This window comes from Eschrichtius robustus, chromosome 7 (assembly GCF_028021215.1).
Source record: "Eschrichtius robustus isolate mEscRob2 chromosome 7, mEscRob2.pri, whole genome shotgun sequence".
Taxonomy (NCBI): Eukaryota; Metazoa; Chordata; class Mammalia; order Artiodactyla; family Eschrichtiidae; genus Eschrichtius; species Eschrichtius robustus.
In genome coordinates, this window is record NC_090830.1 from 112,375,878 (window position 1) to 112,389,300 (window position 13,423).

The following is a 13,423-nucleotide window of genomic DNA, read 5'->3' on the forward strand; positions in this document are numbered from 1 at the left end:
AAGGGGACAAGCAGCCGAAGGAAGGATTATCTTTGGGAGCAATGCCCTACTCCTGGCTTCTCCCTGACTCTGGAGGGTCCTCCACAGACCTGGTATAGACATTGGGGCATGGACAGAGCATAGACGGCTCTTTTTGGGGTTAAATTCTAAGAAGGGATGGGACTCCTATTTGGAGTTCTTAGAATAGGTGTATGTAAATGGGCCAAGAGATGGGCTTTTAAAATGGAGGGCAAGGAGTGCTTTGCTTATTGCCTCATGCCCTGGACCTGCCCTTATTCACTTCATATGAAAGGCTGGCAGGAATCTAGAAGCAGCCCAGATAGGCTGGCTGGCCTCCTTAACACCAAATTTTGAGGTAAAGGGATTTTCTTCTTCCTTCCTTCCACCCAAAAGGCAAGGGAGGCTACAACTTCTGAACTGAACTGGCTTCCACTAGGACCAAGAGCCTGAGAAACAGAGCGTATAAGGGGTTCCCTAACCAGATGAGACCAGCACCTGGGAGATTACCTTAACTCTGTCATTGAGAAAGGAGTTCTGGGTAACAGAGATTAAGGGGAAATAGAAAACACACTAAAAAGACTGTCCCATACAAATCAATTTTTAGTAACTTCAACTTGCCACCAGCTTCCAGCTCCTGCTCCTCTGGGGTTTATCACTGTCGAAAACACTAAATGCCCCAGGCTGGACTATCCATCTAGTGATCAGAGATGACCCTGCCCTTGATACCTTAAGAATCTACAACTATACATGGCAGCACGATGGTGGATTCTCTGGAACTTGCTCAATGTTGGAGTCGTAACTCTGACTCCCAGGGAGGGCGAGTACCCCAAAAAGATTTGAAGCCAAGTGGAATAGCAGCCGGGGAGGTCCCAGACCTGCTCTCACGGCTGGATTCTGGTACTTACTCCCAGATTCTTCCTGTGCTGCTTGCCCCCTACCATCCTGAGGGCTTCAGAAAGTGCTTTAGAAAGGGAGGATCTCAGAACAACAGCTACTTCAAAGGCAGCTGTGGGGCAGGAAAGCCTACAGCAGTAGTCCCAAGGAGGCTGTCCAGAGAAGGAACCATAGGCCAACTTCCCAAAGGTCGGCCTCTCCATGATGCTCACCTGGCCTGTTTCAGAGCCTGGCCCCAGCAAGTTCTCTCTCTGCCAGGCACCAGACCACAGCAGCAACAGATTCCTCCCCAGAGGAATTCTCACGCATGCTGGATGTAAACAACAGCCGGGTGAGGGGGTGGAACACGTGGAGGGGAGCTCAGCAGGCGCAAGAAAGGCTCCCAGAGGAGGGGGTAGCTAAGGAGGTGGGGAAGCTGCTGGAAAGGGAACCAGCAAAGTAGGCACCTGAGGGCTCCAGAAAACCTGTCCATGTTTATTTCACACACACACCCTAAAGACAATTTAAACCAGATTGAAAATGAAAAGCTAAGGTGGTGACCCTGTAGTGCTGACGAGTCAATGGGCTGGAAGGCAGGGGAACGCAAACAGGTACTCCTGGTGCCAAGAATCAAATCCACAAAGTGGTGGTCAGACAGCAGAGGAGTCAGCTCTGATTCAGAAAATAGAAAAAACGTATCCCATTCCTACCTCACCCTAAGCCTGAGCTAAGGGTCAAGTGCTGGTGGGGGCAGGGGACACAGATTTCCGGGCACAAAGGAAGCAGAACTGGCTCCCCCTACATCTGAGGGTCTGTTTTCAGAAGCCTAGGAGAACCACTGACCCCCCAGGTGTTGGCATCACCCTAAGGCTTACCCCAACAGCTCCTGAAAATTAGTCAGTAGCCACAACTTGTAATCTCAATTGGAAATATGAGGGGTTGTCCAGAGAGCCCACCCTGGAAGTCCCCACATTTCTGAAGGTGTCTCCCTGTGCCCACCCATCCTCTCCCCAAATAAGATTATCCTTGGCTTGCCCATCCTGGCCCCTGCTGTCCAAGCTCCACTGAAGTGCGGCCTTCACCGAGAGACCTCGGTATCTGTGTTTTTCTCCAGCTTTGGGAACAGGCCCTCTCCCCTCGCCCCCGCCTCCAGCCCAGGAAGCCTCATGGGTAAGGGCAGTCAGTGGCTGCCCAGGTATGCATGGCAGCCTCAGGAGATAGTGGAGAATTCCTTGAGCAGGACTTCCTGGCTGAGTGTGTGGAAGGCCAGGTTCCTCCGGACGTTGGTGCTAATGGATCGAACCTGGGAAAAGGTGAGGGAAGGTGGGGGGCACAGGCAGAGAGAAAACAGGAGAGAGTCCATTACAAACAGCAGAGGGCAGTGCCTGAGGCACAAGGCCAAGATGAAGTGCTAGAAGTTTCTCTCTTAGGAAATGAACCCTTAACATCTATCATCCCTGCAGGTAAATGAGCAAACAATTCCGTGATAGTCGGAAGAAGAGAGGTTGAGAGACAGGAATCCTAGTGGATGTGAGAAGAGCGTCTGAGCACCTGATGAGGTAGAAACAAGCACAGACAGGGAAGGAGGGCTGAGGTCAGGCCTTTGTCCTTGCCTCGGCCAGGCAGAAGGGGGACTGATCTGGTCAGTGGTCTAATGGAGGAGGAGAAACTGAGGCCAGAGGACTCATGCTCTGGAGCTACCTCTCTTTGGATGTGTTTCGAGTCTCCTCAATCTCCTTCTGTATTTATTTACTTTTCTGGGCTGGAAAGAACGTTTAGAGATGCAGCCCTTGTCTGTCATTAGATGGCAGGAGTATGATCCAAGGAGGCCAATAGCCAGGATCAGGTCATACAGCCAGTGAGTCCCAGTTGTGAAAGTAGGACCCAGGTTTCTCAGCTCCTAGTCCAGCACTCTCCATACCACAAAGATGCCTCCCCACTTGAGAGGAGAGTCCAGCTGTATCCTTGCTATGTCCCCACTGCTCATGCTTTCTACCCACAGACCAAGAACCTTGCAGGAAGTCCTGACTGTGTCAGCAGGAGAAAAGACCTGTGGGAAAGGGGCCAGAAGGCCAAACTCCCTGCTCTGAGTGGGTTCTAAGAGGAATCCAGCAGACTCTGGAAGGAAATTCATTCATGGGAAATAGAAGTGAACATCGAATGAGAGACAAAGCAGGGGAGGAAGGAGAAAAAGAATGCGTATCTGTCTTAGGCCCCAAAGCCCAGGGAGCTTTTTTTCAATTTCTGCTTTGCTATGGGAAACTTAATGAAGTCATCAGGCAGGAAGCAGAGGAAAGGGCAGCATGGCAAACAACAGGCAGCTCAAGCTCATTAGCTCCAAACCTAACCAGACCCTCTTTGCTTCCCTGTGCCAGAGGTATAGATATGAGGAGAAATGAGTAAGGCACAGGCTAGTGCCCAAAAGCCTCAAGAGAGCTGCTTGAACTCTCTCCTCCACAATCCTCTTCATCTCCCAATAACTTGCTGACCACCCCATAAAAATACTGTACTCTGCTATCTTATTACACTAGTGGCTTCCCTGTTCCCAACTAACTCAGTCCAGAGTATATCTGCCTCACCTTGGGGAAGCCCAATAATCCCAGGAATGCCATGTCAGGGTCAGAGTTGGGCTGGGTTTAGCACAAGACAGGTGATCTAAAATCTAGCACCTTCATCATGGACTGGGCATGGGTAGTAAAAGCTGGGCTGATGCAAGTTCTGCCCCAGCAGTGGGAGGTCTGAGGACATGGGAAGTTGGTACACAGGCCTGTGTGCCCTGGTCTCAGCCCCCAGCCAGGATGATCATGGACAACCAGGCAGGTGGAGTGGCAGGAATACAGGGAGACTGGGCTTTTCCTGAGAGCATCTTCTGAGCACAGGACAGGAAAGGGACCACCAACAGGGTAAGTCCAGTTCTGTGGAGATGCTGACTGGGAGGTGGAGTAGGAGGCAGAGCAGATGTTCACTGGCTGCAGGCGGCCAAGGGAGGGGGCTGCAGGAAGCTGAGTGACTGGAAAGTGGGAATGGGGGTAGGGAGTGAAGACTGGAGAACTAGATTGGAAGGGCACTCAGACCAGGACCCAGTTAGGAATTTAGGAAGAAGTGATTACATAAGGAGGAGAAGAATCAATTACTCTCATTAGTTACTCTGAGGACAGGATAAGGAGTAATGAGCCAGAGCTGCCACTGGGAACACACGTCAAACTCCAGGCCCAGCTGGAGCTGTGCAAGGGCTGTCACCATGGCTGCAGAGGAGAGGTGGGCACTGCTGCCTCAGACTTCTCACCCTTCCCAGCCTGGCACCAGCACTCTGGGGAATATCTTTGTCTCTCACTGCCTGGTCCTTCCTGGACTGCTTTGGGAGATAAGTTGCAAACCCAATCCAAGCAGGCCCCTCCAGTCTTATTTCATCAGCCTTTGCCCACCTGCACAGTAGAACCCAGTGGCTGGGAAAGGGCCCTTAAGAGACACAGGCAGAGATGGAGGCGGGGCACACTCACCAGCTCTTTGAAGAAGGCGGCTTCCTTGTGCTGCTCAGAGTAGCGCTCATACTGGTCCAGGCCATCTTGCAGCTTCAGTGTGAGCGTGTCATAGTTGGCTCGCACTACCTCTAGCACCTGGGGAAGTCAAGGGCCAGGTGGGGCTTAGTCCACACGAACCCTAGGTATTTGGCCCCCACGCCCCTCCTGCTGCCCTACTGCGTTGGATTCAGTCTGAGACAACACCCCCAAGAGACCTTGCTCACTACTTATTACCCTGAAAAAAGCCTGGCCACGGGGAGTGATTCCTCAGGTTTCTGGGGCCATGTTTTTTTGTTGTTTTTTTAAAAATTTTTATTGAAATACAGTTGATTTACAATGTTGTGTGTTTCAGGTGTACAGCAAAGTGATTCAGTTATACATATATATAAAAATATATAGGGAATTCCCTGGCGGTCCAGTGTTTAGAACTCCACGCTTTCACTGCCGAGGGCATGGGTTCAAGCCCTGGTTGGGGAATTAAGATCCCACAAGCTGTGTGGCATGGCCAAAATATATATATACACGCATACATACATATTCTTTTTTTTTTACATTCTCTTTCATTATTAGGATATTACAAGATATTGAGTATATAGTTCCCTATGCTATATGGTAGGTGGGACCACTTTCTAATCTCTTCCATCCCCTGCCTTTCCTGACTAGTCCAGCCTGGTCACCAGGGCTGTTTACTGTGGGTATGGTAAAGAAGCATGAGAAGAGGTGACAGAACAGTGAGTGTCGGAGCCCCTCAGTATCCCTGATACCAAAGATGCGTTCTCAGCCATATCCTGCAGCTTTCTCTGGCCAGGCTGTCAGTTGCTGAGTAAGACTTTGCCAATGTCTCCTTCCTTTTCCTTTTCTGGGAACCACATTTCTTCAGTCCTGGGATGTTCCTCAGCACCATCTGCCACTTGTTTTCATCTCCCAATGCCAACTCAGTCTTCTTATCCATTGCCTGGATGGAACTTTTTGGGCATCCTAGCCTTGGAGTGTAGGAGACACTTTCTAAACTAAGCTAGAGCTTATCTCATCCTCTTTTGTTCTGATGAGGGGTCCCTCTCCTACTATGCCTCTGCTTTCTATGGGGGTGGATTCAGACCTCCACTAACTCCAGGAACCTTGGATCTCTGTGGTTCCAGAAGGAAAGGACTACCAAAGCCATTCCTGACATGACTTCGGCTTATCAGACCATAAATCAAAGACAAGGACAATTAGTTACATCACGAATATTCAGAGGTGAACTAGCCTAGCCCCCTGCTGCCCACTGTAATGAAAACTATTTTGGATATATCATGTCTATTATTAGCAAGACCAGACTAGTATTTAGAGAGTGTAGTACTATCTTGCCAGCTTGAAGATAATTATATTTGGGTTATACAATGATTAGTTACATCAGAAGATGTAGATCTTCTACATTAAGTTAGAAGAAGTGAGCTGGGTAGAAAGGAGAGACCAGGAGAGTGAATAATTTTTCACTGTGGCAATCTGTGTGATAGCTATTTTGCAATTTTATCTGACCTGGGAGGGAAGTGTATGATGTCATGGAGAGCTCCCAGCTCAGTAGGGAGTCTTGGGAGGAAGGAGTGTGATGAGGGAGGCTTAGCTCCAACAGAACGTAGGGGTGAAGGGAATAAGCTAGAGTCAGGACTGACCAGAAAGACTGAGAATGGAGTCCTGAGGGGTACAAAGGTGCCTCTGGGCTGTTCCCTTCACCAGTTCAGTCTTGTGCGAGGGCAGACTTCACCTAGTGGCAAACACTTCTGCCTGCCAAGAATTCCTGAGGAGAAAGTAGGGATGGAGAACACAGGCTTGTGTTCCTGAGTTTGGGAAGGACAGCTAGGTCAAAGGTCTGGTCCAGATTCAGGCTCTTTTCCTCCAGACACCCCACTCCTCAAGGTCACTTTGCCAAACTATGTCCCAGAGACTCTAGTATAGGCTGGCTCCTTTGCTTCTAATTCCATTTGTCAGCTCTGTCGGCAAGAGGACCAGTACCCAGCAACGCCAGTCACCCACGAAGTAATCTGGCCCCCTCATGCACGTGGGCTGTGCTAGTGGCTGAAATATCTACGGCCAAGGTCTTGGCTCAGAAATAAATGGCTCAAGCCCAGAAAAAGGCAAAATTCCAGAAAAAGGCAAGATGGAACCAGCTCCCAGGAATCAGGCAGAATAAAATAATACATGCTTTTCCAATCCCTGAATTCTGGGCAGCTTCAGCAATGGCTATGACCCAGCAACCTGGGCTCAGCCTTTCCTAAGGGGTGTCAGGTGCCAAAAGACAAATACCATGCTAAAGCTAACTCCTGAGAAAAAGAAACAGCACATCAAGAGATGCAATGTCCTGAGAGCCTCAGGCAAGGCCGCCCTTATCACCTGGGCTTTCTCTCTTCTTGCCAGGGCAGAGTGGAAGGTATAAGATATCGCTCAGAACAGGGATTTTTTTCTTTCCCAATAAAGTTGGCTTTTCCTGGAAGAGCTTAGTTCAGTTTCTTGCAGGGAGGTGAAAGCAGAGAAGGCCCCTGAGCTATCAGCTCCTTGGAAGGAAACCAGAGGCCTGGCTGGACTTTGTGCATGATCTCAGCTCTCCCCTTGTCCAGACATTGCCCAGGGTCACGTTCTCCTTCCCTGGCCCTTTCTTGTGTTCACCCAGCCCCTGCCATTTCCTGCCCATATCACTTCTCTTAAATTTCCAAGAGAAGAAAACATTCTAAGCTCAGGTCTGGGCCCCAGCCCATTCAGAAGTTCAGAGCACTAGGGGTACACTCCTCGTCTGGGATCTTCCTTTCTGTAGCTTAAGACTTTAGGAATATGTCCCATTTGGGCCTCCCTCACACTCAACACTGGCCTGGGACAAAGCAAGGGCAGTAGTTAGGCAGAGGGTAATATCCCAGAACCCTTGTACCTAAAGGCCTCAGGCTTTACCATAATTTGCCTCCTCAATTTCTGACTTCCTGGCAACTTCAAAGGCCCTTCCTAGGCGGACATCCCTCCCTAATCAATAAGGTAACAGTCTACACCCTAGCACAGCCCACCTTCTTTCACCAGTTGTTGGGCTTGTGGGCTTCCTAGAATCTTTCATTTTCTCTGAAAGGACCTCATCTGGCCTCTCACTCTTCCTCTACTTTCCCAAAGCAGTCCCTCCCCATAACTGGTTATGTGTTTACTGTGTTTAATGTGTTTCTTTTCTCCCAGAAGCAATAAAGGTCTCTCCCTAACCTTGCAATCCCACCAGTCTAAGGACAGCCCTTCAGTGGCATTCTCACAATTAAGTGGTGGTCACGTGCTGGACAGCTTGTAAGGGGAATTCTGATGATAGAGAAGCAAAAAGCCAATTCTTCTTCCTCCATAATCCATATTTATTCTTCCAAATTCAGGATTAGTTAAAGCTAAACAAGAAGCACTGCAGGGACTTCCCTGGTGGCAGTGGTTAGGAATCTACCTGCCAATGCAGGGGACATGGGTTCGATAACCTGATCCGGGAAGATCCCACATGCCGCAGAGCAACTAAGCCCGTGTGCCACAACTACTGAAGCCCGTGCGCCCTAGAACCTGTGCTCCTCAACAAGAGAAGCCACCGCAATGAGAAGCCTGTGCACTGCAGCAAAGAGTAGCCCCCGCTCAGCAATGAAGACCCAATGCAGCCAAAAAAAAAAAAAAAAAGCAATGCAAAGATGTTCTCCAATTAAAGACATTGGTGGGTCACAGTCTGGGTCTAGTTGTGCCTAGGCCCTGATAAAGAATCTCAACCAACAGCTATTAATTTTCAAAATAACGTAGTTAAGAGAATGGCTCTAGAGCCAGCCTGCCTGGACTCACCCTAGCTCTACCACATACTAGCAGCAGGATGGAGCTGGGTGAGCCCGTTTCCTCATCTGTAAAATGGGGATAATAATAACTTTCATCATATAGAAGATTAAATAAGGTAATATATATAAAGCGCCAAGTATACCGCTTGACACACAAGCAGTACGTAATAAACACAGCTGTTATTATTATTTTAATTTTACACTGGGTTGAGAATCATTTCATAAGTTTATTTTATTTTTTAATTTATTTATTTTTTGTTTCTTTATTTTTGGCTGTGTTGGGTCTTTGTTGCTGCATGCAGGTTTTCTCTAGTTGCGGCAAGCGGGGGTTACTCTTCGTCGTGGTGCACGGGCTTTTCATTGCAGTGGCTTCTCTTGTTGTGGAGCACGGGCTCTAGGCGCATGAGCTTCAGTAGTTGTGGCACACAGGCTCAGCAGTTGTGGCTCGTGGGCTCTAGAGCACAGGCTCAGTAGTTGTGGCGCATGGGCTTAGTTGCTTTGCAGCATGTGTGATCTTCCCGGACCAGGGCTTGAACGCCTGCATTGGCAGGCGGATTCTTAACCACTGCGCCATCAGGGAAGCCCTGTTATTATTATTATTCTTTCATTTTAAAATGACTCCATGAATAACTGCTTTTTAGGACCTGAAATTCCAACCCCTGCCATAAATGAGCAACCTTTCCCTTCTCCCACTTTCTGGAAGAGATCTGTCTTCTACAGGCTTCCCAATGAGGGATTTCTGGTGGAGGAAAGAACACCCTGCTTTAGGGTTTGTGCTTTAGCAGGTACAGGCAGGCTGAGTGGCAGGCTGTCTCCTGAAGAAACAAACATGCTATTACTACTGATTTCCTCACTGAAATTGCATCATAGCTAGATTCTCAGCACCCTGAAGGAAGGCACCCAGTGTTACATTACAGATTTTCCACAATGCCTAACACAGTCCTAAGGAACAGTAAACATTCAACATGCTTGTGGACTAATTTAGTAACACTCAGGCCCAACCAAAAAGGAAAGGAATCTCTCATCAAGGTTGCACGATAGGGGAGTTCCCTGGTGGTCTAGTGGTTAGGATTCGGCTTTCACTGCTGTGGCCTGGGTCCAGTCCCTGGTCAGGGAACTGCGATCCCGCAAGCTGCGCACGGCCCGGGAGGGAAAAAAAGTCTCATGATAAGATTAGAATTAGACAGTACACCCAGCCAGTGCACTGTTCTCAGCACTCTTATAGGCTTCTAAAGCCCAAGTCCTGCCTTTAAGGAGCTAACAAGCAAATGGGGAATCAAGATAAACCACCATGTAAGGGCATACCCACATATATAAGCACATAAACAGTTGGGCCGGTAGAACTAAGTGTGGTTTGCAGTCAGCTGCATAGCTGACCAGTGAATGGGCAGCCTGGTTGAAACAGTATCACATCTTTTAAGACAGGGAAAATTAAGGAATCCAAAGTCTCTTCTCTTTTGCCTGCCACTTAATCCTACTCAGCTAATTCAGATTGCAAAATTCTCTCCAGGTGGACATAGCCTAAAAGAGTCATGATGACCAAGAAGACAGTTAACTATCAGGACAAAATATCAGCCATCCAAGAGCTTCAGTTTCAATTCTTGCTCTTTTAAGAGAGTTGAGGGTTGAACCTTTGTAAATTGATCAATGTAAGGCTGGGACTCTGGCTCAAGAATAGAAGGAAAATATGGGGAAAGGGAAGAGAGATGTTTTAGTGGATTATCTTTAAAAAGCTATTAAAATGCTCACTATAACATATTGTTTCCAAAATCCACTCAAGACTCTCCTCTAGGACTTCCCTGGTGGCGCAGCAGTTAAAAACCCACCTGCCAATGCAGGGGACACGGGTTGGAGCCCTGGTCTGGGAAGATGCCACATGCCGCGGAGCAACTAGTCCCGTGAGCCACAACTACTGAGCCTGCACTCTAGAGCCAGCAAGCCACAACTACTGAGCCCGTGTGCCTAGAGCCCACGCACCACAACAAAGAGAAGCCACTGTAATGAGAAGCCCGCACACCGCAATGAAGAGTAGCCCCGGCTCGCCGCAAATAGAGAAAGCCCGTGCACAGCAACAAAGACCCAAGACAGCCAAAAATAAATAAATAAATTTATTAAAAAAAACCCTCTCCTCCAGTAACTGAAAAAAGAGGAAGGAAGGAAGAAAGAGAATGAAGTAAAATGGACAATGCATATGAATAGTTAATTCAAGGGAAGTTTCTCTGAAAAGTATATGAATTTTAAAAAATTTAGTTGGGTAACTCAGGGTATACTGTAATATTTTAAAGTAGTTCAGGACTTCCACTTCCATTCATGATGGAGTAACTGAAAACTAGGAAAGAAATACCTCTTTTCATACAGTTCAGGACAGGAATCCTGAGAGAAAGAAAATATAAGGTGAGCATGAAAATCTTGCTGGGCTAAGGAGACACACTAGAGTTTGGAGAGGCAGAGGTGGCTGGCACTTGTGAGGCAGGTTACCAGAAAGAAAAGAGTTAGGCAAAGAACAGAGCTTCAGAAATTTATGTAGGGTTCCCACTGAATCTGCTGCTGAGTAAGAATCACACGTATAAGGTAAAATTCAACCAGTTCGAACAAAAAAATGACTAAGAATCTGTAAGCTGAACAATTCCCAGAGCTCACACAGGACTGGGAGGTGTATGAATTTTGACCAAGCAGAATGAAAAGTACCTGTTGAATACGTATGGCATTCAAAAGAGGCACCAGAACAGTCACACCTTAATTATAGAACTAAACTAGCCCTAGAGTTAAAGGCCACTATAAACCTACCTTAACAAAGATAAAAAGAAATTTCACGGATGAAGGTGGTCAAAAGGTACAAACTTCCAATTATAAGATAAATTAGTACTGGGGATGTAATGTACTACATGCTGTAGGGTATGGTTAACACTGCTGTATGGTATATTTGGAAATTATTGAGAGAGTAAATCCCAAGAGTTTTCATCACAAGGAACACCCCATTCCAAGCCACCTTTGTACCTATAGGAGATGACTAATGTTAACTAAAGTTACTGTGGTAAATTTAAACAGTACTATATGTCAATTATATCTCAAGGAACACCCCATTCCCCACCACCTCTGTACCTATAGGAGATGACTAATGTTAACTAAAGTTACTGTGGTAAATTTAAACAGTACTATATGTCAATTATATCTCAAGGAACACCCCATTCCCTGCCGCCTTTGTACCTATAGGAGATGACTAATGTTAACTAAAGTTACTGTGGTAAATTTAAACAGTACTATATGTCAATTATATCTCAATAACACTGGAAAAAAAGATCACCACATGAAAAAAAGGAGTTTCAAGAGAACATTGCTGCTCCACAAATAATTTGCTTATCTTCCTCAATAAAGTCCAACATTATTCAATAAAGATAACAAAATCCAGCACTTAACTATATAACATTCACAATGCCCAGTATCCAATAAAAAATTATCAGACATGTCTGGGCTTCTCTGGTGGCTCAGTGGTTAAGAATCTGCCAGCCAATGCAGGGGACATGGGTTCGAGCCCTGGTCCGGGAAGATCCCACAGGCCCCGGAGCAACTAGGCCCGTGCGTCACAACTACTGAACCTGTGCTTTAGACCCCGTGTGCCACAACTACTGAGCCCATGTGCCACAACTACTGAAGCCTGCGCGTCTAGAGCCCGTGTTCCACAACAAGAGAAGCCACTGCAATGAGAAGCCCACACACCGCAACAAAGAGTAGCCCCCGCTTGCCGCAACCAGAGAAAGCCCACGCACAGCAACGAAGACCCAATGCAGCCAAAAATTAAAAAAAAAAAAAAAAATCAGACACGTCAAGAAGCAGGAAAATGTAACTCATAACCAAGAGAAACATCAATGAATAGAAATAGACCCAGAAATGAAAGAGATGATGGAATTAGCAAGGACGTTTAAAAAGCTATTATAAGTATGTTCAAGTTTTTAAAGACAACCATGAACATAATAAGGAACAAAATGGAAGGTATAAGGCACATCACAATAAAACTACTGAAAATCAATGTTAAAGACAGAATATTAAAAGCAGCTAGAAGGGGGATAAACACATTATGTACAGAGGAGCAAAGATAAAAATTCACAATTCTTGTCAATAACTATACAAGCCAGAGAACAATGGAATGATACGGTGCCAAAAGAAAAAAAATTGTTAGCCCAGAATTCTATATCCAGCAAAAATATCTTTCTGAAATGAGGGTGAAATAAAGACCTTATCAAACAAACAATCTAAGAGAATGTGTTGCCAACAGTCCTGCAACTAGAAGAGATGTTTAAAGAAGATCTTCTGGTAGAAGGACAATTATATTATCTGGATCTATAAATAGGAATAAAAATTACTGGAAATGGTAAATACACAGATAAGTGTAAAATACTTTTACATAAATTTGAAAACTAGGAAAAAAGATAATTGACTCTTTAAAGCAAAAAATAGTAACAATCTAATATGAAATTCATAAGAAACCGAGAAGAAAAATGTCTGAAAACAGTAGTACAAAGAACAAGAGGGGGACAAATGGATACACACTACTGCAAGGTTATTATACATTACATGAAGTCCTGTAACATATTTTGAAGGTACACTGTGGTAAGTTAAAGATGCGTATTGTAAAACCTAGAGCAACGACTAAAATAATAAAATTAAGAGGTATAGCTAAGAAGTCAATATTGGACATAAAATGGAATCATAAAAAACACTCAGTAAGAAACCATTTCCTCTAAGATCAGGAACAAGACAAGGTTGTCCACTCTCACCACTATTATTCAACATAGTTTTGGAAGTTCTAGCCACAGCAATCAGAGAAGAAAAAGAAATAAAAGAAATCCAAATCGGAAAAGAAAAAGTAAAGCTGTCACTGTTTTCAGATGACATGATACTATACACAGAGAATCCTAAAGATGCTACCAGAAAACTACTAGAGCTAATCAATGAACTTGGTAAAGTAGCAGGATACAAAATTAATGCACAGAAATATCTTGCATTCCTATACACTAATGATGAAAAATCTGAAAGAGAAATTAAGGAAACACTCCCATTTACCACTGCAACAAAAAGAATAAAATACCTAGCAATAAACCTACCTAAGGAGACAAAAGACCTGTATGCAGAAAACTGTAAGACACTGATGAAAGAAATTAAAGATGATACAAACAGATGGAGAGAAATACCATGTTCTTGGATTGGAAGAATCAACATTGTGAAAAT

At 45.8% G+C, this 13,423-nt stretch overlaps 1 protein-coding gene across 4 annotated transcripts in view; it reads right to left on the reverse strand.

Moving 5' to 3' along the window:
- Positions 1 to 1,348: 1,348 nt before the first annotated feature.
- The window catches only part of ARMH3 (armadillo like helical domain containing 3), a 179,434-nt gene continuing 167,359 nt past the window's right edge, over positions 1,349 to 13,423 (reverse strand). For all 4 annotated transcript variants that reach the window (XM_068548430.1, XM_068548429.1, XM_068548428.1 and 1 more), the window contains 2 exons: positions 4,374 to 4,490; positions 1,349 to 2,176 (listed from right to left, as the gene is read on the reverse strand). In XM_068548430.1, coding sequence (XP_068404531.1) covers positions 2,084 to 2,176; positions 4,374 to 4,490 — 210 coding nt within the window. In that variant the 3' untranslated portion in view covers positions 1,349 to 2,083. The remainder of the gene's footprint in view (positions 2,177 to 4,373; positions 4,491 to 13,423) is intronic.